This window comes from Polypterus senegalus, chromosome 10 (assembly GCF_016835505.1).
Source record: "Polypterus senegalus isolate Bchr_013 chromosome 10, ASM1683550v1, whole genome shotgun sequence".
Classification (NCBI taxonomy): Eukaryota; Metazoa; Chordata; class Cladistia; order Polypteriformes; family Polypteridae; genus Polypterus; species Polypterus senegalus.
In genome coordinates this window covers 8,590,781-8,618,325 of record NC_053163.1, presented here as the reverse complement: position 1 = coordinate 8,618,325, position 27,545 = coordinate 8,590,781, and the positions used below count along the sequence as shown (strand labels likewise).

Here is a 27,545-nt window from a genome sequence, read left to right as displayed (position 1 = left end):
TAGTGTACCATTAGTAAATAAGACGTGAATTCTGCAAATCTTTTCATTTTAATTATCTCCCACACAAGTAGGAAGACCCCTTATATGATCTGATGTTTGTCATGAATAGTTGTAGATCACCTGAATCACTGGAGATATAATTCTGTACTTCTAATACTCATGGGTGCATGCCAAGACTGTCCATAATTTGAGAGTCACTATTATGACATGTACAGAGTACAGTGACATTCATGTGAAGATCAACATACAACACATCAATTATGGCAAACAGTAGCTCAGTGACATTCTTTGGATAACAAATAAGAGACTTATGCTCTGTTTGATTTATGCTCTTTCTTCTTTGCCTCTGATCAGAACCTTTTAGCTTTGGTTGAAAGAGGTGTTGGTGTGGACAGCAGGGTTCGGTTACCCTGTGGGCTCTGTGGAACCCAATGCCCCAGTGCAATGTCGGGAACACTGTACTGTAAATGTGTCACTGTCCTCCAAGTGGCATATAAATTTAAAGTCCTGACTCTCTGTGGTCATTAAAGATCCCTGGGCATCTTTTATAAAGAGTAGAGGGTATCCCAATGACCTGGCTAAATTGTCCATCGTGGCCTGATCATTCTGGTCCGCTAATTATCCTCTGTCACTAATTGGCTCTCTCTCTCACTACTTCACCACCTGATAGCTAATTTGCTGGTGAGCATACTGGCGCTAAAATGGTTACTCTCACATCATCCTAGTGGGTGTTAAACATTAGTGGTGCTTGAAGTGGGTCCCCTCTGTCTAAGCACTTTGAGTAGTGACAAAAGTGCTATATAAATGTAATTATTAATTATTATTATTATTATTATTAGCAGTATTGAAATGACTTGTGCTTGACTAAGCAGACGGGTCAGTACAATAAACAACAATGAGCATGAGTCACACAATAATCCAAATTTTATTACTAACATTATTATTATTCAAATGCAAAAATGTATGCAGGGTGAAAAGTTAAAAACAAGACCCTTAAAGGGCTCAGTGGAAGAAAAGCAAAGAAAAGTAGACCATTAAAAAGAAGGTGGTCACCTCCCAGCACAGCCCAGTAATGTCCAGTCAGTTCAGCTAACTCTTCTTATTTATGTACAAACGAAGGCCAGAAATCTTTTCTCTTTCATCACTGATAGCCACAGATGGGTATTAATGTGTGTCATGCCAGCTGCCTCCTTGTAATTCTTTGATTTCTCGGCTGTTCTTTTGCTGTACTGCTGGTAACCTAACTTGTTAGAGCTTATTAAGTTTGAAGTGCCTGATGTTTCATCTTGATTGTTAATACAAGTCAGACTCCTTTACAAAAAATTTTACAAAGTTAAAAAAAAAACTGTAGATGACTTCCATACTCCCACTAATTCTGGAACTTGTTAAAAGGCAAAGGTGAGTAAAGATTCACTCTCAGTGTTCTAATGGCTTCTTACAAACCCAATGAAGGTCTGTGCTGCAGCTCTTACTTTGAACAGACTGCTTGCCCACGTAGGCACAGTCTCCGTCATTTTCTTTAACTTGGGTCTTCCTGGGTAGAAACACAAAAAAAGAAAGTCAGCGTGACCTCAAGTAAGGCTACAGGCACCACAATACCAAACTGGCCCAAGACATACAGAATGGCAAACTGGGAATGACATCATCTGTTGTCTCAGTCCTTAGAAATAACCATCAAGTGTCCCCAGAATAAAACAGGCAAACATTACACCTACATGTGAGTTAAAAAGACATTCTGCCTTGATGGGAGTCGTGAACTGAGAGTTGGTTCAAAGTTAGAAATGATCAATTGACTTTAAAATGTCATCCATTCACAGTCTGAACAGTTTGAAATGTTCTGTGTTTGACTTTTGTTCTGTTAGGCTGCTCTATAAAGGTGTGTGTGTGTTGGTTAACTGGTAGTCCTTTTTCTATGAAGAACACAATAAATAAGGCCTCCTTGCATCCGCATTATCTGTCGCATTATTAAACACTGGTCCTGTAGCAAGATCATTCTCTTTCAGCAAGTTATGATATCCACAACATAACACTATCAATAGAAGATACTAGATCTTTGTAGAGCACATTGACACACAAGCACTCATTTTTACAAGACCAGTTTAGAGTCACCAATCTAACCTGCAGAACAACTTAGTAATGCCGAATGAAGGCCTCCAGCACTGAGGATGAGAGAGGTTGTGCTACTGCCACATAGATATCGTAGTTTGTATTGGTGTGTAAGACCTGCTCATCTCACTCAAAGCACAATGCACCTTCCAGTCTCATTTAAAGTGAATCATCATTAGTGGAAGGGTTAGGGTGATTGTTAAGTAGCAGACTGCAGGTGGGTCGGTAGGAGTATCGAGGATGGAAATGATTTTAAGTGCAGTGAGAGGTCAGTTAGTGAAGGGATCAAGTGGTGAAAGAGTAGGATCTAAGGTGTAGGCAAGCAATCTGAGATAAAAGAAGTGAGATTGCGGAGATCAGGGTGATGTAATAAAATCCTTGACCAGCAAAATAAGAAAGAAAGAGAAGAAGATTCTTTTAAGTGAGCCTGAGTGTTTTCAACAGACCTTAAGTTGGGTGAGCAGGAGAGCAATTGGGGTGAGGCAGCAAAAGCCTGAGGGGGATAACGTCGAGGAAGTTATGGGATGGGATGTGAAAAGTCCAAGTGAGAATACAACGGGAAGGATGTGCGGCAGGCCTGGCCGTTGAGAGCTGGTGACGGTGGTGAACGGATGTTCAGAATACTCTTATTGGTACAGCATGGCAAGGTGTGTGTGTGTTAAAGGCACGTGAATTTAAGCATTGTAGGTAATACACTGGAAGATAATGTTGTATAGAACTGTAACATATCCATCCATTATCCAACCCGCTATATATATATTTATGTAAATTTGTGAGTGTAATTTGGTGAGGGAGTGTTATTTATGTATATAACAGAGAATCAATGCACTTTTTTCCTTTTGTTATTGTGCTTTATAACTTTTTTCATTTTGTCTTCTTGTTATATTATTTACAGCATTAGATGGGAAAAACCTGACTAATTATAAATGGTTCCTGCATCCAGCACAGAACAGCAGCCTCAGTTTTAGATCCAGCTAAGTGTGTAGTGTCTCTGTTCAGGGGTTTGGTGGATTTGTTAGAAAGTCGCCTACCAGGTGAGATTGAAAAGCTGCTCATTAATCCAAGTCCAGGCCTCTTCAGGGTTTCTCTTGAGTCCAATCCAGAAAGTCAAATAAGATCTGCAATAGTCAATGAGAAAATCCTGCAAGGAGAAAAGAAAAAGAAAGGAGGTTGTCAGTAGCGAGATGTGGCCTGTGATCTGGAGAACATGGACAACAGGAGAGAGAACAAGAGAGAAGTGCTTCACCTACCCAGCCTCTCAACTTGCAGGCATTCTGAGGAGGGTCCTGTGACTCAGGACAAAGTTTTGGTTCGGGTGTGAAGGTGTGATGAGCAGAGCACACAGCAGAGTAAGTGTGTTGTGACCTTCACAGTTTGAGGTTATGAGGTCATTTGAAGACTAAAGCAAACTTGATGTTTTGTTATGAGCACGATACAAAGAAAGAGAAGAAAAAAATAAAGAAAGACCGAGAAGGAAAAATAAAAGCAGCAAGTAAGCCTATTGTCTGGGAACACGCAGGGTATGGAAACAGAAGACAATAAAGCAGACACCAAGCCATAATAAGGAGCAAATATTAGTGATCTATACTAATAAAAGGCAAAGCCCTCACTCACTCACTCACTCACTCACTCACTGACTCATCACTAATTCTCCAACTTCCCGTGTGGGTAGAAGGCTGAAATTTGGCAGGTTCATTCCTTACAGCTTCCTTACAAAAGTTGGGCAGGTTTCATTTCGAAATTCTACGCGTAATGGTCATAACTGGAAGCTGTTTTTCTCCATTTACTGTAATGGAGATGAGCTTCAACGCCGTGGGGGCGGAGTTTCGTATGACATCATCACGCCTCCCACGTAATCACGCAGTACATAGAAAACCAGGAAGACCTCAAAAAAGCGCTGAAGAAAACATGCATTATATAATTGAGAAGGCAGCGAAACAATAAGAAGCGAGCGAGTGACATATACAACCATATTCATGAGTCCTGCTACTGGAAACAAAGCACGATGTAAACCTACACTTTAAATTAAGTTCATAGACAGGCTGCGCTGGCGTTTGTAATTTAGTGCCTGCCCATATAAGGCCGTCCGTCAGCGGCAATCCAATAGCAAACTCCCACTAAATATTCACGGGTGAAGGACTGTGCTTATGCAGAGGAAGATGAGATGGTCAGGGTGGTGTTTGGCACAAACTCAGCGAAACTGCGAGAGAAAGTTTTAAGTGCCAGGACTAAGGTAACATTAAATACAGCCATGGACATAGCACGAGATGGCACCAGCACAGCTGGGAAACTTCGATGCATGTACACCGAGCGGCTCACGTGAACTGACGAGTGCACAGATAAAAGCAACAGTTCCAAAAGCTGAACAAAACCGAATTACACAATTGAAAAGGCAGCAAAAATATGAAGCGCCTGATACATACAAGCATATTCATAAATCCAGCTACTGCGGAAACAAAGCACACGTGGAAAAAGTCAATGTCCCGCTAAAGGAAGACAGTGTAAAAAACCCGTGCATGCAGTGTGTCAGGTCTCAGATAAAGAAGAAGACGAGCTGTTTATTGATGCAGTAAGAAACGAATCGATGAATGAAACCTGTCATCTTTACAACGATTGACAAACACGGAATGTAACTTGAACACAACACATCCTACAAATACGAACCTGATTGAAAGAAATAATGATAATCAAATCCTTGATGACAGCAACACTCAGTAACACTCACAAAACAAATACTGTATATTGACAGTCATGTTACGTTATTTTTAAAATGTTCCCTTTTCTTTTCTAGCTTTTTAACACACTACTTCTCGCTGCGATACGCGGGTATATATATATGTATATATATATCCCGATCTACATACTCGAATAATGGATACTTTATTACCATCAATGATTGTTTTGGTAAAGCCATACTCAGTGTATTCATTAGATGAACGGTAAAAAGTAAGAGCGAGGAGGATGACTTATTGAGGCATGCAGGCTGTAGTGCGCCAACTCTATCTGAATTGCGCGATCACATTTGAAAAATATATCTTTTCAAGTTCTATTTAGTCCATATGTGTCAAACTCAAGGGCGGGCCACATCCGCCCGGCGTGTAATTATATCCAGCCCGAGATCATTTTATATACTGTATTATTGTTATTAATGGCCCGGTATATGAAGCTGGTAACACAATAAACTACAGATCCCATAATGCAGCGCTTCAGCTGCCTTGCCGAACACTTACGCGTTAATCAAGTCTAGCTTATGATGCTGCAAGTTATTGCGAAGCTAGCTCACACGATGCTGAAGAGAAAAGTTGATTCTGAAAATAGAGCCTTTAAAAACCGATGGGAGGCTGAGTATATGTTTACTGAACCCGTGTGTCTCATTTGTGGAGCTAATGTGGCTGTAATTACAGAATTTAATCTAAGACGGCACTATGAGACAAAACATCAGGGAGTTCTGTGTTGTGGAGATTCTCAGGATGGATTGCAGGTGCTCATCAGTGAGGCTGAAAGACCTGAATGCAATGCAGAAGATACAGAAAGCAGAAGAATTAAATAAGAATCTGACACTTCAGCGGACGTTTTACCCGTGCACAATCACAAAGTGATTTCAAGTGAAGTTGCTTTTATGGGAGACACAAATGCACCAGTGCAACTTTCCCTGTTGCCAAGTAATGTTAAACCAAGTCGTCACTACGGTGTTCCCAAATACGCACTTTGCTGATAAACTGAGCGCACTGAGTTTGCACGGCGCTTTGGTGACTTTGAAGAACAAAAAAAGTCCGTCTACATGCGGCTCGAACCTTGTGCATGTTTGGTAGCACATATCTGTGTGAGAAGCTCTTCTCAGTGATAAAGACTAACAAAACAGCACACAGGAGTCGCCTCACTGATGAGCACCTGCAATCCATCCTGAGAATCTCCACAACACAGAACCTCACACCAAACAGAAACGAACCTGTTGCCAAAAATAGATGCCAGGCGTCCAGCTCTAAAATGACATATGAGCAAAGACAACTGAATGATTTGATTTGTTATTGCTGAAAGGAACACATTTTATTTATATTTCCAGGTTTTGTTATGCAGCATGTTCATATTTGAATTTGTATAATTTTGAAAGGATATATTTTTATGGAGAGCAAAATCTTTTGGGATATTTAAAATCTAAGTTTATTTTTTATATAAATTTACATAAGAGTAAAGAAATTTGAATGTTTGTTCTTTTAAGTTATTTAAGGTTTGAGTTGATTTATTCACGAATAATATTCCTGTCTGTTTTACCATTCCTACCAAAGATATTTCTGTCGACTAAATAAAAATTCCTTCTATTTAAAATTTAAATAGAACTTGAACAAATACGATAGTTCATAATATCCACGCAGACTTGCACGTAAGAGCGGGAGTTATCCGTTTTAACAAGCAGCGTATTGCACTGATACGAAATAGCTGTGTGTGTATATATGTTGATATGTATGTATATGTATATATATGTTTATATATTATATATATATATATGACAGCAACACTCCTCACTCACAACAGTGACAAAACAATTACATTGACAATCATGTTACGTTATTTTCAAAATGTTTCCTTTTCTTTTTCATTGCTTCTTGAACACACTACTTCTCCGCTGCGAAGCGCGGGTATTTTGCTAGTCTAACAGTAAGATCTAAAACCAATGGCCAACATTTGACAAATGAAGATCACACATAAAGCATGCTAACTTGATTTTTTCTCCCAAGTACTGGAAATAGGAAAAACAACAACATTTATTTATATAGCACATTTTCATACAAAAAGTAGCTCAAAGTGCTTTACATAACAAACAATAGAAAAATAAAAGACACAGTAAGAAAATAAAATAAGTCAACATTAATTAACATAGAATAAGAGTAAGGTCTGATGGCCAGGGTGGACAGAAAAAACAAAAACAAAAAACTCCAGACGGCTGGAGAAAAAATAAAATCTGTAGGGATTCCAGACCATTAGACTGCCCAGTCCCCTCTGGGCATTCTACCTCACATAAATGAAACAGTCCTCTTTGGATTTAGGGGAAAATATTCTAAACTTACCCTTTGACATTAGTAAGGGCAAATTCCTGAAAAATGCAGCACACTTTCACGTCAGCCACCATGACTTACCAACTCCTCCTCATCCTCTGCCACAGCCAGCTGACTTCCATTAGACTCACACTTTGAGCTGCTTCTCTCCCATGTTGTTTTATTCATAGAGAAGTAGTAGCAGTTCATTCTGCATTTAATCCACAGATCAGGACAGCATTTATAGGATTTATCTGCAAATGAAGAGAGAGGAGAATGCTGTGTGTCAAGAGCAGTGGTAGATCAGCCTGTCCCACCAAGAAGCGTATTAGACCTCCTAACAAAAGGATGGCGCTCTCACATCGAAGGCCATGCTAAATTCACCCTGCCGGTGTGTGCAGTCAATTTGATTTTATTACTGCACATGACTTGTCATTGTTGAGAAATTTGCTTGGGCAGCACCCCTTTTGTGACCAGTTCTCCTTTACGTCAACTGGTTAAGACAGATAAGACTCTGCACTCTGAATCCAGTGGTCCAAGTTTACATCCAGCAACTCCATGTGAGGACACTCAACTGAGCGAGGTGGCGTCTGAGCAAATTTCTTGCCAGTGACAGGATTGATTAGATAAAAGACTTCCTTCAAATCCTGGGCCTCGGCCTTCTAAATCCTTTAAAAGACTCATCAGATCTTAAATGACAAGTTACTTCTCAGTGGCAATACATAAAACAGGATTCAATCCAAGATAAATTATTAATTGTTTACATGCAGAATGTATGCATGAAGGCCAGCTCGAGACAATGACTGCGGCCATTCTTTTCTGACAGAGAAATATGAAGGGCTTACTTGATTCAGTTTGCTGTGTGTGATCTCCTTCAGAAACTGTAAAATAAAAATGAGAGAATGTTTGTAATGTTGGGGTTGTTGAAGAGCCGTTCATAATTACATTAAATTTGCAAACACACTTCTGCACTGTATCATGAACAAGTACTTGGTAAGCACTAATGAAAGAAGAAATATGAATTTCTATATGAATCCCGAAGGGTGCGTTTTCAATTGTAACTTTAGGTGAGTAGTTACTTCTTCCAGGATGTTCGGGACACATGAGGCTTTTTCTCTTTAACAACCACCATTATACTTGCAGAGTTTGTTTTACCAGAAAGGTGAACAAGGAAATTGCCGAAGACGTGAGACTCACAGCCAGTCTCTTTTTAAAATGGCCGAATCTTACAAAGGTTTACTTTTTGTTTTTTTTTTCTTTCTTAAAACAACATGGAAAGGCAATACGTGTGTAATCTCCAAATGCAGATCAATATTTGATAACATTTTTGGCTTGAAAAATGGATGAATTTGGTAAGTTTGGAGGCTTTTTCTATCACGTATGAATGTAAAGAGCTCCATTGTAAGCTGCAAGAACAAAGTATTTTAAAAATGTATAAAAACATGTGCTTACTTGATTCAGTTTGCTGTGTGTGATCTCCTTCAGAAACTGTTAAATAAAAATGAGAGAATGTTTGTAAAGTTGGGGTTGTTGACGAGCCGTTCATAATTACATTAAATATGCAAACACACTTCTACACTGCATCATGAACAAGTACTTGGTAAGCACTAATTTGACAAAGACATATAAATGTCTACATGTATCATCAATTGTAACTTTAGGTGAGTAGTTACTTCTGCCAGGATGTTCGGGACTCATGAGGCTTTTCTCTTTAATAACCGCCATTACTTTTGCAGAGTCTGTTTCACCAGATAGGCGTCCACTGTTTTCCACTCCAGTCTGCATTCCATGAGCGGACGAAACACTGGAAAGGTCTTTCTGACAAACTGGAGTCGTCTGCCTGATGTTTGGTATTTTCAAGTCAAAGTTATTTCTTCACAATCATTGCATATATTAATTTGCCATATATAATTGTCTTCTAACATGAAGTATTTTTTTTTTTTACAAATTTTGAAAAATACTCTGTCTGTTCTAGCATTATACAATGGAGCTCTATGGAAGCCTGTATCCATACCAAATTAAAAAAATACAAAAACAAAACTTAAAACTCACTTGGAAGTGAAGTTTTCAATTTAATAAAGCACGCCTTCCGTGTTTATTGTGCATTCTTGTAATAATGGAAAGAAACTAGGAATAATAATTTTACTGCAGATTATTGATCCTGTTTTCTTATGGTAAGGATACTTTACTTGCTCATTTGTGTGCTATCAGCAGCCATGAAGTTACGACAACTCAACAGCGAAATGCCCCCCGTTACAATCTGTGTGCTTATTTCTCGTAGGCCACAACGTGAAACACAAAGAGTACATTTGAGTTTCATTGTACTTTCTACATATAACAATAGATCTGAACTGAACTGGTTACACACAGCATTGTATTTTTAATAAATCCTTAGATTTTTTAAAAGAGACAGGCCACTTTTGCCATTTCGTATCTTGTACACGCACAATCCAAAAAAGGCCGAGTATGTGACAGAGCAGATTGAAGCGCCACAAACTAGTTTTTTCTTTTTTTCTTTTTAATATATGTAGTAATAAAAGAACTGAGCACAATGTTTTTGAGTGAGTTAATTCATGGACCCTGAGGCAAATCAATCTGTAAATAAATGCAGAAACTGACACTGTGAGTCACAAATGACATCCGATTCTGCCAATGTTAAAACATCTGGAGTGAACTTACTAAACCTCACCCTGATTAAACTTAACATAAATTAATGTTGCTAAATTGACCCTTGTGCATGTGTATGTTGGCCCTGTGATGGACTGCTGCCCTTTCCTGAGATTGTTTCTGCCTTGTGCCCGGTGCTTGCTGGCATTGGCTCCAGCTGGGCCGTGATGTTGCCCTGGATAAGCAGGTTAGGGAGGCTGATGTATGCAGGACCTTCTGTTGGGGCAGTACACACAGATACGTCAATGGCGCGACAACGGCTTTCTCCTGTTCAAGCACTGGATGTACGCCTGTAATGTCTGATCAGTTTTTGCCACTTCTTTGCCTGCTATGCAAGCTCAATATCTCCTCACTGAAGCACATGCATGCTTATCAACCTGGCCCGGAGTAGCGAGAGTCCTCCCTATAGTGAAAAAATTTAAAGGAAGTGTGATTCTCCACCCCGCCACCCCAGTTGTTATTAGCAAACTGTCTAAAGAGCAGACAGAGCAAGGGTACCGCCAAGTAAGGCAAACAAGGACATTGCCAATGATAAGAGGCTCAAAGCCAGTCTCTTTTTAAAATGGCCGAATCTCACAACAAGGGTTTGCTTTTTTTTTTTCCTTCTTCTTAAAACAAAAAATGCAAATGCAATACGGGTATAATCTCCAAATGCAGATCAATAACATTTTTGGACGAATTTAATTAGCTTGGAGGCTTTTCTATTATGTGCAGATGCAGAGAGAGCTCCATTGTAAGCAGCAAGAAGAAGGAATTTAAAAAATTTATGTAAAAAAAATGCTTCACTTTAGAACACTATATTATGTGACAAAATAATAGCTGATGACACTGCTATTGTGAGCTGCATCAGGAGTGGGCAGGAGGAGGAGTATAGGAAGCTAATCAAAGACTTTGTTAAATGGTGCGACTCAAACCACCTACACCTGAACACCAGCAAGACCAAGGAACTGGTGGTGGATTTTAGGAGGCCCAGGCCTCTCATGGACCCTGTGATCATCAGAGGTGACTGTGCAGAGGGTACAGACCTATAAATATCTGGGAGTGCAGCTGGATGATAAATCGGACCGGACTGCTAATACTGATTTTCTGTGTAAGAAAGGTCAGAGCCGACTATACTTCCTTAGAAGGTTGGTGTCCTTCAACATCTGCAATAAGATGCTGCAGATGTTCTATCAGACACTTGTGGCGAGCGCCCTCTTCTACGCGGTGGTGTGCTGGGGAGGCAGCATAAAGAAGAGGGACACCTCACACCTGGACAAACTGGTGAGGAAGGCAGGCTCTATTGTAGGAATGAAGCTGGACAGTTTGACATCTGTGGCAGAGCGACGGGCGCTAAGCAAACTTCTGTCAATCATGAAGAATCCACTGCATCCACTGAACAGGATCATCTCCAGACAGAGGAGCAGCTTCAGTGACAGACTGCTGTCACCGTCCTGCTCACTGACAAACTGAGGAGACCCCACACTATGCGACTCTTCAATTCCACCCGGGTTAGGGGTAAACACTAACATTATTCAAAGTTATTGTCTGTTATTTACATGCATTTTTGTTACTCTTTAATATTGTTTTTTTTTTGTATTAATATACTGCTGCTGGATTATGTGAATTTCCCCTTGGGATTAATAAAGTATCTATCTATCTATCTATCTATCTATCTATCTATCTATCTATCTATCTATCTATCTATCTATCTATCTATCTATCTATCTAAAATAATATGATTATGAAGAAATAACTTTGACTTGAAAAATAATTACATTATTTTTTTTTTTTTACTTATTCTTGGTCTGAGCCACAACGTATTACAGGAAGAAATGATTTTTTAAAAGTTATAACTACACGTACCTTTCATGGCCAGAATTGTGATTGTTATTCCAGATGCCACTAGGAAGCAAGCAGCCACACCACAAGTTATCCAGTATCTCCTTTTTCCTTCCTTAGCTGTTTGAAAACAGAAATCACATTACAAGCAGAGACAACTGCAGACATTCAGGGGACCAGCAGAAGAAGATTTGTGTTATGAATTAAGTGGAGAAAGGCCTAACAATGCAATTTTACACACAATGCTACTCCATTGTTACTCCAGTAACCCTCTAGCACTACTGTGGTGCCGATTGACGTAACGCTAACATACTGGAAGATTTAGATTTCTGAAACAAACCTGCAAGTGCAGCACGAGTTGCTCCTTCATGCTTTCGTTTATTTCTCTTCTCTGCTCCTAACTGGTGTTGACTTGAAGTTACTGTATCTCTCTGCTCATTAATAGAAATTCATCACAACAGGTGACTTTCAGCAATGCTAATCTGACAATTCATGAAACAGCAATAACCCCAACAGAGTCAAGCTGCGGACCTCCAGAGCTTCACTCCTTTGAAGAGGTTGTTGTTGCACTTTATACTTCAGTGATTTTATGTGATACGCCCAGTTACACTGTAGTTAAGGTTAGGGTTGTGGGAGGAGTTATCTGACGCAAGTCCAGTAAACCATCTGACAAAAGCGAGCAATCCAATTGGCTGTCCAGTGGAGCTCCTGAATCTCAGAGATCTGTGAACCACCTATGGGCTAATATTGGTTCTCTAATCACAGGCCTCACGCTCTGTGCATGATCTGCGTATACAAAAGGGCGGCTTTGATGACAAAAAATAAATCGAATCAGGAGAAGAGCTAAGCTACGCCTGTATACGTCGGGCGCCTTAGAGCAGCTATATTAAGGCAAACTTACACAACAATACAAATCCTAACCCTTAACTGGTTCTTTTAGTCTTAAACAGCCATTCTCTGTTAAATTTCTCTTTGCTTCCTTAACCAGCTGCCAATTAACAATAGGATGCGAATGATAAAGGAATGAGAAAAGAACCCCAAACTACTTGTTCCAGCTATTCCTGTGTGTTTGCTCCCCATGAAGTGTCTGCTCTAATAAAATATTTCAAAAGAAAACTAAGAGAAAAATGTTAGAATTACTAATCTGTTCTCGACTACAAATCACTGGGATGATATTCTTGTAAAAGGAAAATCTGTGGCAGAATGAAAATACTAACAATAGCAAATGTCATTACTGGTAAGAATTGGGTTATAATTAAGTAATTGGAACAAAAACCCTGCAGCTCCATATGAAGGCAGATTCGGTTTAATTATTCACAATGCTGCATTTCCACTCCATGACACACTAGCACTGAGTGTGACTGCACAAACAATGCAGCAGAAGTGGGCTCCTTCATATCTACGGCAGTGTGCCTTAATAGTGCCTCATCGGGACTGCCATCTTATCGTTAGTCAAGTCAAATATGGTTCTGCTTTTTTGTCAATCTTGTGTGTGTTTGAGAAACAATGATAACGACTCTGTGTTTCTTGAGCTTCAATATAAGCCATATTTCCCCTTGGTTTACATTACAGATAGTCCAGTCCAGTCCAGTCAGTCACTCACTCACATCCTGCCTACTATACTAAATTCCATCCATCGTCTAACCTGCTGAATCCGAACACAGGGTCACGGGGGTCTGCCGGAGCCAATCCCAGCCAACACAGGGCACAAGGCAGGAACCAATCCTGGGCAGGGTGCCAACCCACCGCAGGACACACACAAACACCCATCACACCAGGGCCAATTTAGAATCGCCAATCCACCTAACCTGCATGTCTTTGGACTGTGGGAGGAAACCCACGCAGACACGGGGAGAACATGCAAACTCCACGCAGGGAGGACCCGGGAAGCGAACCCGGGTCTCCTAACTGCGAGGCAGCAGCGCTACCACTCCGCCACCGTGCCGCCACTATACTAAATTCTATCTATATATCTATCTATCTTTGCAATGTCAGTAAAAGTCAGGAAATGACCCAGGACGGGCTTCCAGTCCATCACAGTAATTTAAAAATGTAATTATATGAAGAGGTTTTTTTTAACATTGCATTATTTTATTTAAGGAAAAGACTCACTTTTTGAATGGTCACTTTCTTTTCTGCTCTGCATTTTCACAGTTCCCTAGCCCCCTCTCAGCAAGTGAGTTTATTAATTTTAGAAAGACATATCAGTTTTGAGAATATGAAATACACCTCGTATAAGATACAAGAGGGCTTTATCAATTTGATCAAGTTAAAACAGTAGAAACCGGAGAAGTTTTCTGACATTAAAATTAAAATGCACCTGGTTTGAAAGATTTCACTTCTAATATTTTGACAAACTTAGTTTCTAAATATCGCTATGCTGTGCTGGCAGAATTTTCTCCGCTACTAAATTTTCAGAAACTGCAACCTTGAACTGAGTATTAAGTGCTAGTGGTTTGCAAAATGGATGGATGGATGTTGAATAAAGCAGAATTGCTAAATTAAAATAATATTAAATGGAGTACTAAGTCTAAATAAGCATCCTTTACTGAGGTGTTAATGCATTGTAATGAAATATTGAAGTTAATATAATAATCAGTGGGAAAAATTATCATTAAATATATTTTAAAAATGAATCTGTATTTGTACTTGACGTCGATGTTTCATGAATATTCTTTATTTATCTTTCCATATTAACGTGGTGAAGTGGTGCACTACCCTTGAAGTACAAGACAGGGGACATGAAGAAGGTGTGGAGCGCAGTGCTGGTGGACCACAGGAGGACAGCGAGCCTCAGCTAAAGAGTCTTGAAAGGAGAAGGAGATCTGAGCAGCCTGAATGAAAACCTGCATGACGGTCATTACAGCTGCTACTGTACTTTAGCACTGTACTGTACTGTACTGTAACTTTTAATGTTTCTAACAGATGTGTCTCTGAAGTTGACTAAAACAGCAACCACTTCTCCTTTTTACAAGTTAAACAGAGCTAAGCAGAAATTCAGACTGCAGCCACAAATAGATTTTCATTTGAGCTTCCTGTGAATTTCAGTCACACAAACGGGTCCAACCATTCAGATCTTCAGGTAGACCGGCGGTCTGGGAGTAAGTGGGCACTGTGATGGAGTAAAAGGCCCATTTCAGGGTGGGCTGGTGGCAATTTTGGCTTTAAGACCCCTGTAATCCTGCACTGGATTGATGTGTTCAAATAATGGAAGGATAGGAAAACAGTGAAAAAGAGTCACTTTAATAAACTTATTGGAATGGACATCACTGGAAAAACTGTCTTGGGGTGGAAATTTTAAATGCAGCGAGTCAGTAATACATAAGGCTGGACAAAAAAAAATCCTATGAAGACATTTCTGTTTAAAACTTAATATTCTACATAGCACTTCTACCTTGAAAAACAGAATTCATTTCTCTTGTACTTCATCACCTGGCACATTCCTCCTTTTTAAGACATTTATGTCTTTCTTCTCAGTAACCATTTTATTTTTTTGAGGTTTTGGGCTACTAGTAAAAAAATTATTAAACATATATAAAATAATATTTTCTTATTTTAATTTTTGTATACAGTCACAGTTTCTTATCTTGTGTTGAACGCTTACTGTGTGTTTAAATATTTCAGTCACAATTTACAGCACCATAACTATCATTATCTTACTCTTAAGAAATAATAAACAGTAATGATAAAATTAACACTACGTAGTCCTTTACAAATTGTTAATTGAAATTAACCTTTAAAGTGTAAAAGATTATGTTGCATTATTCAGTATGAAATCAATACAAAACAATAAAATGGAAATTAAAATAGTAAGCATGGAACTTTAATTTTATGAACATTAAGTTCCCGCTTGTCACAGCCATTCTTGTCTCACATATTTTCCATCCCCCCTTCCTTTTTCATAGTTGACTATTTCTAATTCTCTACTCAATAATTATGCTAAGTAATTAACAAAAAAGAAGACTAATATGAGCCCTCACCTGAACGCTGCTGTCTGTTCGTAGTCTTTTGTCCACCTGGATGATTTATTTCAGCGTACACCACATTTTGCTCCATGAAGGATCGTCAGTTGTGAGCACTCAGGACGTCTGAAAGAGCAAATGAGGAAGAAAGACAAGAACCAGGCCCCTTGAAGTCCAGGAAATGTGTCTGGGTGTGTAGAAGACAACCGACATCAGAGCTGCAATGCTTCTGACTGACCAGTGGATTTATCTATACTAATAAAAGGCAAAGCCCTCACTCACTCACTCACTGACTCATCACTAATTCTCCATCTTCCTGTGTGGGTAGAAGGCTGAAATTTGGCAGGCTCATTCCTTACAGCTTTCTTACAAAAGTTGGGTAGGTTTCATTTCGAAATTCTACCCGTAATGGTCATAACTGGAACCTATTTTTCTCCATATACTGTAGTGGACGTTAGCCCGATGGCCGTGGGGGGTGGAGCTGTGTGTGACATCATCACGCCTCCCACGTAATCACGTGAACTGACTGTGACCGCAGTACGTAGAAAAGAAGGAAGAGTTCCCAAAGAGCGCTGAAGAAAAACGCCAAATACTTTATTCGTGAGATACAAGTTTAATGAGAAGACACGAGGTATAAATGAGACTTTGGATCACTTTGTAACGGAATTAAACTTGCTGTAGCGAGAAACTTTTAAGTGCTGGGTCTTAGCTAACATTAAATAACACCATGGACATCGCAAGATCGCACAAGATACCACAGGCACAGCTCAGAAGCTTCAATGCATGTACTCCGAGCGGCTCACGTGAACTGACTATGAGCGCAGTGTGCAGAGAAAGCAAGACCTCTAAAGAGCGCGGAGAGTTTTGCTCACGTGAACGTGTCTGCAAAAAGTGGCGTTTCCTGCACTGCAAAAATACTACAAAAGTCGGGCAGTTGATGCGGCGCGTAGCTGTGCCGGCCTTTGAGACGCTGACTGCGCTTCTGCCTTAAGTTAAAGTGAGCACTTTTCATTTTTTTCCTCCTCCCCGTGAGCTATAGACACCGTCTTTAAAATGTAGTTTACCCCAAGCCACTCCACTGGTGCTCAATGTAGCTTTACTTCTTAAAACGTTAATGTTTTACTGTTTAATAACTTATAGACTACATTTTATTATTTTTCCCTTGCACTCAGTGACCAAAGCTATACACACACATATAGACACATACATATATATATACCTGTGTGTATGTATGTATGTATGTATATATATATATATATATATATATATATATATATATATATATACACACACACACACGCACCTATCTACATCATATATACACACACATACATACACACACATATATATATAATGTGTGTGTGTGTATGTATGTGTGTGTATATATGATGTAGATATAGGTGTGTGTGTGTATATATATATATATATATATATATATATATATATATATATATATATATATACAGTATATATATGTGTATATATAGATATGTATATAGGCATCTATATATATATGAAGATATGTATGTGTGTATATACAGTATATATGTATATATATATATATATATATATATATATATATATATATATATGTAGACTCAAACCGATTATGACAGCAGCAATCCAAGCTGTGAGAAAACAGTAAAAAGGAGACGTCGTGGTACATTTTCTGATGCAGCTACCGAAATCAACCGTGACGCTGCCGCCAAATACACAAAACAATTACTTTGACAATCATGTTACATTACTTTTAAAATGTTTCCTTTTCTTTTTCATAACTTCTTTAACACACGACTTCGCTGCGAAGCACGGGTATTTTGCTATATATATATATATATATACAGTGGAACCTTGGTATATGTCCTTAATCCGTTCCAGACCCTTTGACTTATACCAAACAGGACGTATACCAAACTAATTTTTCCCATAAGAAATAATGGGAAAATGATTAATCCATTCCCATGAAAAAAAAAAAATCCTATTGCTATTGGCATATTATACATTGATGGGGTTGTATAAAATAACTTAAACACTGCTTAATACTAAAATACATAAAATACAAAAGCTATTAGATGAAATAAATGAAAATTTCACCTCACTTTACTCTTTAATAACATCTTTGTTTTTCACAATCGTAGATACCGTCGTTCTCGGCAAACGATATGCAACAGCCATGTCCCGGATACAAATGCCACCTTCATACTTTTCAACAATCAATTCAAATTTACATGAAAAAAACACAAAATCACGCTGTGACGATGCAGGTTTGCTGTATGCAAACTGACACCGTTGGTAATGTGCCTCGCTGCTAACTTCATCAGTAACAACAAAGCAAGGGGTTTGGTGAAAAAGTGCAAAGTGCTTTTATTAAAACAATTAACAAAACAAGGTGTTCAAATTAAAGTGCAGTCTCCAAAGTTCCAATAAATAATCCATAAAATCAGAAGTGAAACGTGGAGGTTAAAAACAATAGAAAAAAGAGCAGGAAGCATTCTTTAAAAAAAACAAGAACTTACTTGCAGCTGACCTTCGCTCTGCCTGCTTCAGCCAGTTCATCCATGTGCGCTCTCGCTCGCTCTCTCTCGTCCTTTTTTTCTTTTTATTCCCTTTCTAGCTGACTCGCACTTCTGTTTATCAAGATAAGCAGCCCCAGGAACAATCATGAATGCGGACGGTCCCTCACAAGTGCACTTTGGTGAGAAACGCCCACATCGCTAATCGCCCTGACAACCTTCAGCCACATAACCACCACACCCCCTCACCAAGCTGCGAGCGCGGTGATTATTTATTTTAAAGCTGGACTTTAACAGGAGCTGTGGACCCGCTGTATCACACACGTGAAAGTTCACAGAGAGTTATAGCGCGGGTTGTTCACTGAATGCTAGCAACTGGCGCACTAACGCTCGTGGGCAGTCGTGGCTTTGTCTCGAGAGAGAGGTAAACAAGGTTAGCACGCGAGTCGTATTCCAAACAAAGGTCGTCTACCAAGCAAAATTTTTTGTGTCCAAACGGGACGTATACGAAGTTGGACTTATTCCAAAGCAGACGTATACCGAGGTACCACTATATATATATAAATATATATATATATATATATATATATATATATATATATATATATATATATATGACAGCAACACTCATAACAGTTACAAAATAATTACATTGACAATCATGTTACGTTATTTTCAAAATGTTTCCTTTTCTTTTTCATAACTTCTTTAACACACGACTTCGCTGCGAAGCACGGGTATTTTGCTATATATATATATATATATATATATCTATACTAATAAAAGGCAAAGCCCTCACTGACTCACTCACTGACTGACTGACTGACTGACTCATCACTAATTCTCCAACTTCCGTGTAGGTAGAAGGCTGAAATTTGGCAGGCTCATTCCTTACAGCTTCCTTACAAAAGTTGGGCAGGTTTCATTTCGAAATTCTACGCGTAATGGTCATAACTGGAAGGTATTTTTCTCCATTTACTGTAATGGAGTTCAGCCAGTTCCGTGGGGGGCGGAGTTTCGTGTGACATCATCACACCTCCCACGTAATCACGTGAACTGACTGTCAACGCACTACATAGAAAACCAGGAAGAGCTCCAAAACTCGCTGAAGAAAACATGCATTATATAATTGAGAAGGCAGCGAAACAATAAGAAGCGAGCGAGTGACATATACTACCATATTCATGAGTGCTGCTACCTCGGAAAGAAAGCAAGGTGTAAACCTAAACTTTAAATTAAGTTCATAGACAGGCTGCCGCTGGCGTTTCACATGCCCACAGGTAATGCGGGATACAAGTTTAATGAGAGGACGCAGGATATAAACGAGAGTTTTGATCACTTTGTAACTAAGTTAAAATTGCAGGTGAAGGGGTGTGCTTATGCAAATTCTGAGAGACTGTGTTTGTGGGGGATTGACAGTTAACGCGGTTGGGGGAGTCACGTCATCATATCCCCTCCCATTTACCTCATTTCGCTCTGAGCTGAGCTCCGCAGCTAACGGCGTCTTCCGAAGCAACTTCATCACACTCCCACCAAATACTCACAGAAAAATCCACAAGTTAATACACACGCTGTCTCTAGAGTTTCTCCACACTCAATGTATTCCTCGCGTCCCCTTTATACCCTCTAATTTCCCATTTCAATTCAGATACCTCCAATTTCCTGTAAGGCTCAGCTGCGCGATGACAAGTAATAAGTCTCAAGGACAGACCCTACAAAACGATGCCATTGATGCCATATATATACACCCCGATCTACAATACTGTCAAATAAACGACCCACACACCATAGCGCAACATTAGAGTCTTCACCTTTAGCGCTGACGTCTTAGGTTCGATTCGCGAGAGTGGGTGCAGTGCGTGTGTACTGCCTGATGAGCCCAGAATTAGGGCGAAGCACGTGCCGCGTACTGTTTGCATTATTTGATAGTAAAACTATTTCAATATATTCAATATATATATATCAGCTTAATGATTCATTTTACTCTCGCAACCCTGTTTGGAAGGAAGTATGAAAAAATATGAGGTTAACGCAGAAAACCAGATCACCAATTTAAGCTTTAGGAATCATAGATACTTTATTCGAATAATTGTTTTGGTAAAGCCATACTCGGTGTAATCCTCCTTCCATGTTATAATATTTCCGCGACTAGCCAAGATTAAATGAACGGAAAAAAAGTAAGAGCGAAGCGAGGGTGACGCAGGCAGGCAGGCGACAGCTCAATAGCTCGAATTTGGATATACTACAGTAGGTTCTATTTAGTCGCCAGAAATATCTTTGGTAGGAATGGAAGTTGGATTTAGTCTTTAAATTTCTATGGTGAAGAAAAATTTATGCAATGATGATTAAATTTAACTTTCATTCCTACTAAACATATTTCTGTCGACCAAATAAAAATTACTTATATTTAAAATTTAAATAGAACTTGAACAAATACGATAGTTCATAATACCCATGCAGCACTATGTGCACGTAAGATTACGAGTCATCCGTTTTAACAAGCAGCATATTGCACTGATACGAAATAGCCTGCCCATTTAATTATTTAGGAATGGATAGATAAATTAAGATTTTGTACAAATAATGTTTTAAATTTTTCTTCCTCAGTGGATTCTGGCACCCCCAGCAACAGCTCCTCGCACCCCAAAGGAGATATGTGTATATAGATATAGATATACAGATATAGATAGATAGATATAGATATAGATATACATATATAGATAGATAGATATAGGTGTATGTAAATGTGTGTCTGTATATATGTAGATATGTGTGTGTATATATATATAGCCCTCACTCACTCACTCACTCACTCACTCACTGACTCATCACTAATTCTCCAACTTCCCATGTGGGTGGAAGGCTGAAATTTGGCAGGTTCATTCCTTACAGCTTCCTTACAAAAGTTGGGCAGGTTTTATATCGAAATTCTACGCGTAATGGTCATAACTGGAAGCAGTTTTTCCATTTACTGTAATGGAGATGGGCTTCAACGCCGTGGGGGCGGAGTTTCGTGTGACATCATCACGCCTCCCACGTAATCACGCAGTACATAGAAAACCAGGAAGACCTAAAAAAAAGCGCTGAAGAAAACATGCATTATATAATTGAGAAGGCAGCGAAACAATAAGAAGCGAGCGAGTGACATATACAACCATATTCATGAGTTCTGCTACTTCGGAAACAACGCACGATGTAAACCTACACTTTAAATTAAGTTCATAGACAGGCTGCCGCTGGCGTTTGTAATTTAGTGCCTGCCCATATAAGGCCGTCCGTCCGCGGCAATCCAATAGCAAACTGCCACGGGTAAATATTCACGGCTGAAGGACTGTGCTTATGGAGAGGAAGATGAGATGGTCAGGGTGGTGTTTGGTACAAACTCAGCGAAACTGCGAGAGAAAGTTTTAAGTGCCAGGACTAAGGTAACATTAAATACAGCCATGGACATAGCACGAGATGGCACAAGCACAGCTGGGAACCTTCGATGCATGTACACCGAGTGGCTCACGTGAACTGACGCAGTGCACAGATAAAAGCAACAGTTCCAAAGAGCGCTGAACAAAAACCGAATTACACAATTGAAAAGGCAGCAAAAAATATGAAGCGTTTGATACATACAAGCATATTCTTAAATCCAAAACAAAGCACACGTTGGAAAAAGTCAATGTCCCGCTAAAGGAAGACAGTGTAAAAAAAAACCGTGCATGCAGTGTGTCAGGTCTCAGATAAAGAAGAAGACGAGCTGTTTATTGATGCAGTAAGAAACTAATCGATGAATGAAACCTGTCATCTTTACAATGATTGACATACACGGAATGTAACTTGAACACAACACATCCTACAAATACGAACCTGATTGAAAGAAATAATGAGAATCAAATCCTTGATGACAGCAACACTCAGTAAGACTCACAAAACAAATACTGTATATTGACAGTCATGTTACGTTATTTTTAAAATGTTCCCTTTTCTTTTTCATAGCTTTTTTAACACACTACTTCTCCAGTATACGCGGGTATATATATATATATATATATATGTATATATATATAACCCGATCTACATACTCGAATAATGGATACTTTATTCGCCATCAATGATTGTTTTGGTAAAGCCATACTCAGTGTATTCATTAGATGAACGGTAAAAAAGTAAGAGCGAGGGAAGGATGACTTATTGAGGCATGCAGGCTGTAGTGCGCGCCAACTCTATCTGAATTGCGCGATCACATTTGAAAAATATATCTTTTCAAGTTCTATTCAGTCCATATGTGTCAAACTCAAGGGCGCGGGCCACATCCGCCCGGCGTGTAATTATATCCGCCCCGAGATCATTTTATATACTGTATTATTGTTATTAAAGCCCGGGTATATGAAGCGCTGGTAACACAATAAACTACAGATCCCATAATGCAGCGCTTCAGCTGCCTTGCCGAACACTTACCGCTTACTAGAGTTATTGCGCACTGAGTTTGCACGGCGCTTTGGTGACTTTGAAGAACAAAAAAAGTCCGTCTACATGCGGCTCGAACCTTGTGCATGTTTGGTAGCACATATCTGTGTGAGAAGCTCTTCTCAGTGATAAAGACTAACAAAACAGCACACAGGAGTCGCCTCACTGATGAGCACCTGCAATCCATCCTGAGAATCTCCACAACACAGAACCTCACACCAAACAGAAACGAACCTGTGGCCAAAAAAAGATGCCAGGCGTCCAGCTCTAAAATGACATATGAGCAAAGACAACTGAATGATTTGATTTGTTATTGCTGAAAATAACACATTTCATTTATATTTCTAGGTTTTGTTATGCAGCATGTTCATATTTGAATTTGTATCATTTTGACAGGATATATTTTTATGGAGAGCAAAATCTTTTGGGATATTTAAAATCTAAGTTTATTTTTTATATAAAATTACATAAGAGTAAAGAAATGTGAATGTTTGTTCTTTTAATGTTTACTTTATTTCTAACTTGTATAATTTAGACAGGATAAATTTTTATGGAGAGCAAAATATTATAAGTTGTTTAAGGTTTGAGTTGATTTATTCACGAATAATATTCCTGTCTGTTTTTACCATTCCTACCTGTTATGGTGTATAAAATCTGTACATTTCGGTTTCCATTATATTTTGTTCAAGACAAGACAACAGATGAAATTAACAAATTAAAGAAGGTTTTCTTCCCTTACACCTTACTTTTATAACACTTGTTCATAGCTTCGTGCTAATTTGGTTTTATAGCCCGGGAAAGGATGCTGAGGTGGTACCTCAGGCTATTATGGATGGACATCTGGAACAACAAAGTTTAGTTTATAGCCTGGGAGTGCTACCTCAAAGTACATCAAAGGTTTTGTTGTGTGGGAAAACAGACAGTGAATTAATTCATCAATCATTTGGACAGCCAGCCAATCAGGTGCATGTGTTGTGAAACCAAGGCTTGACATTTCATAATAAATATGCCTTGGTTTGGAAAGAAGAGGAGAGAAGCAAAGGGAGAAGAAAGAGAAGCAAAGGGAGAAGAAGAGAGAAGAAGAGGAACGGACGAAGACGGCCCTGGTCGTCAGAAAGGCATCATGAACACCGACTGCTAAATCAAACGCCTCCCTGGGACATTCATCCTTGTCATCTGTAACTTTTTTCGTAAGCTTTTTCTAAAGACTATATATTCAGACTTTCCTATCACTACCTATTTTCTAGTATTCTTTGTTCTTGTGGTATTATTATTATTTCTTGTAATAAATACCATGCTGCTTTTAATTTTCAGTGCTTTGTCTTAATGTCTAGAGTGATTGAAGTAATAAGTTAGATTTCTTTGAGCACCTGGTGACAGCCGGATTTTTGCCATTATTTCTGTGCTGCAAGGTTTATATGGCTGAGAGTGAAGAGCGCTATACTCAACAGAAGGGACAGATACGATAAAGAAGGTATTCTTGGCTGATGAATGGCTTATAGTCAAGAGTGCTGAGTCTTTGTATGTTTAAATGTATTCTTGTAGACCAAAAGTAATATTTAGGTCTGAGATATCACTAAAACATCGTATTGTTGTTCGTGCCGAAAATAAGTAAGTCTCTTGAAGTGCTGAATGACAGGCTGTTATTCCTATAGCACTTGTGTGGTTTAAAGTGCTAAGGGTTAATCAGCGTGTGTGTGTCATTCATGGAGCACAGTTGTGGTTAGGGTCTGTGTGTGTGTTTATCTGTGTGTGTGTTCATCTTAAAGTGCAACAGTAGACCAACCCGATAACGAACTTGACGAGAACCCTTACCCTTGAGGAAACAGGTAAAAGGGCAAGTGGAGGGAAATACTACGATAATACACTACCAAAGATATTTCTGTCGACTAAATAAAAATTCCTTCTATTTAAAATTTAAATAGAACTTGAACAAATACGATAGTTCATAATATCCACGCAGACTTGCACGTAAGAGCGTGAGTTATCCGTTTTAACAAGCAGCGTATTGCACTGATACGAAATAGCTGTGTGTGTATATATGTAGATATGTATGTATATGTATATATATGTTTATATATGTGTGTGTATGTATGTATATATATATGTATTTGTGTGTGTATGTATTTATGTGTGTGTATATGTATGTGTATATATGTAGATATATATATATATATATGTATATATATATGTGTATATGTATAGATATGTATATATATATATATATGTTTATGTATGTGTGTGTAAATATATATATATATATATGACAACAACACTCATCACTCACAACAGTGACAAAACAATTACATTGACAATCATGTTACGTTATTTTCAAAATGTTTCCTTTTCTTTTTCATTGCTTCTTTAACACACTACTTCTCCGCTGCGAAGCGCGGGTATTTTGCTAGTATATATATATATATATGACAGCAACACTCATAACAGTTACAAAATAATTACATTGACAATCATGTTACGTTATTTTCAAAATGTTTCCTTTTCTTTTTCTTTACTTCTTAAACACACTACTTCTCCACTGCGATTCGCTGGTATTTTGCTAGTAATATAATATGATAGATTAAAGTATAAGTATATAAAGTATATATCCAAATCCTTGTATTCAGGGCATCACACTGATGACATAAGGTGCAGCAATGTCTAAAACATTGACAACTGGGAGCAGTGTCCCAGTATCAAGAATTATAACGTGGCAACCCCCATATATAAAACAAAATAACGTTACAGAACCGAGAAATAAATTATTGTGATGTTCTACAAACATAACGGCAAACATTAACTGCATAGAAATTTTATAGAGTAATAGAATTCCATATTCCCATGAATACTTTTGCTTAGAAAAATGTGTTTTAAGAGAAAAAAAGAGTAACCCCTTCTCCCTCCATGAGGAAGCCTAACCCCCAGACTCTAGAATGCAGGCTTACGGCCTACTAAGGCTCAAAAATGGGTCCACGAATTTGAAATCAAAAAGATTCCCAAAAAAAACAGGGAAAACTGTAAAATCTTTGAACCACAAAAACAAAGTTCATATAATATTTAATGATTCATTCAAAAAAGATTGCAAAATAAAAAATGACAAGCACAAAGAAGGAGCAAAAAGCTAGGTGTTACCTAAAAGGCAAAAACTAAAAGAAAACACATTCAATTATCAATAATCAAAAACTGTACTTTTAAAAAAGAATCAGGGGTTAAAGGGAATCCAGAAATCGACACAATTCAACAAAACACAGTAATTAAAAACAGAGCAATGCCATAGCTGCTTCATAATTTATACTTCAGGTGGCACAATCAGGTGGTTCTGCCCCCTTAGGTTCTTCATAAACAGGACTGGGTGAATGTAATTACTACAACATAAACATATAAAATAATGAATAAATGACATAATGTTAAACAAATAATACAGAGAAAGAAAACAGAAATAATAAAATAACAGACAAAAAAAATTTGAAAAACCACAAAAATATTTTATGAACAAAAAACAAAGTTGTGCCATGGCAGAAGGTATTGTATTTGGTTTCTTTAATGGATTTGGTTGCTTTTGGGTTATGCCTTCGAGGCAATTCCTTTGCTTTCCTTTTTCCATTTTGCTGCCTTTTCCACACATGTATATTTTCTGAGACTTTCATTAAATATTTACAAGTATTAAAGGAATTGTGTTTTGATCAAAGTCTTTTTTGTCGAGACATGGACTTAAAAAGCCTTTGCATCATTTTTGGGGTGGTGCCTGGCTTTTTAGTTTGGGACTGGGCTCTAATGAATGAAAATGACAATTGAGTGTTTTCTAGTAGTGGTTTATTTAACAATGTTTTGGTAAAAATTCATAAGTTTAAGATGTTACGAACAACAGACTGAAAGACTTGACCTCTCAAGTAAAATGACATTTCTTCATGGACATTTTTGCTATTGTTTGCAGTTGTTCAGTGTTGGTATCCATAGACTTACAATGTATCAGACACCTTGTTACATTCATTCTGCATAAAAAACATGACATTATATTTTTCTCTCTTGGCCATCATTACAAACTACATAGGTGGTAGGTAATATAATAAAATTCATAATTTTTTGTTGAGTATTCTTTTATTTTGTAAGGTTGTTTTTTTTTAAACAAAATACAGAACTTTCTTTGTAATGTTTCATTTTTTGGGGAAAAAAACCTTGTTCACTTAGTTGACGGGGTATAGATCGGAGTATTACATCTGAGGTTCAATCCCCATGAGGGGAAGTAAAAGTGCATACACCTGATGAGCCCCAATTCAGGGTGAAACACGTGTTGTGTTCTCTTTGTATCATTTCGCAGATACTGTATCACATATTTATGATCTGAGAGGATGTGGTGGATGTTTGCCGACTGGCTAACCAACCACAAGCGTTACCTTGTAGCTAACCCCCTAATAATCAGATTGCAATTCAGACCCATGAATATATGTATAAAAGATTTTTGAAAATAATATAATAGCTAAAAATAGAATAATTGCAAAGTTCATATAATAGCACAGCTGTTTCTTTTGTGTTTATTAACTTAAGGAATTACTGAATAACATGAACTCAATACCTTCAGTGCAGTGCAATTCAGGAGTAGACTGCAGTAGCCTGGCGATTTGTCCCGGTACAATGGAAGCTCAATGACACCCCTGCACACCAACAGCCAGTATGTAAGACTCGCTTCTCCTTGCATCCAAATGCCTCAGTATAGGTGGCCCACATCCTTGGTCAGGATAAACGGAGTTACTAATTCACTTAGCCTTCAGTTCAGGAAGCAGGAACACCAGCTGGAACTATCTCAACACCATGGAAGCCAGGCCCCTTTCTCCAAAGGCCAACGTACCAAATCTTCTGTGCTGTCATCACTGAGGTCTCCAAATAGTAGAATAGCATGTTACAAGTGAAACTGTTTTAAAAGTTATATTGAATCTAGGACGTAGTGAGAGCACTGTCAAATATAAAGGACAGATTTCATGTTCTTCACCTGT

The 27,545-nt window shown here is 38.4% G+C and overlaps 1 protein-coding gene across 3 annotated transcripts; it reads right to left on the bottom strand.

The window, feature by feature from the left end:
• Window positions 1–951: 951 nt before the first annotated feature.
• On the bottom strand, window positions 952–27,176 carry LOC120536666 (killer cell lectin-like receptor subfamily B member 1B allele A). Of its 3 annotated transcripts, XM_039765099.1 has the most exons (8): window positions 27,128–27,176; window positions 15,608–15,715; window positions 11,652–11,747; window positions 8,592–8,627; window positions 7,985–8,020; window positions 7,242–7,393; window positions 3,138–3,247; window positions 952–1,534 (listed from the first exon to the last, which is right to left on the bottom strand). In XM_039765099.1, the coding sequence occupies exons 2-8, from the start codon at window positions 15,681–15,683 to the stop codon at window positions 1,417–1,419; spliced, it is 624 nt and encodes a 207-aa protein (XP_039621033.1). In that variant the 5' UTR covers window positions 15,684–15,715; window positions 27,128–27,176; the 3' UTR covers window positions 952–1,416. The 3 variants fall into 3 exon arrangements, with proteins under 3 accessions (XP_039621033.1, XP_039621035.1, XP_039621036.1); XM_039765101.1 differs by lacking the exon at window positions 7,985–8,020; XM_039765102.1 differs by lacking the exons at window positions 15,608–15,715; window positions 27,128–27,176 and adding an exon at window positions 11,968–12,152.
• Between the last annotated feature and the right edge of the window lie 369 nt (window positions 27,177–27,545).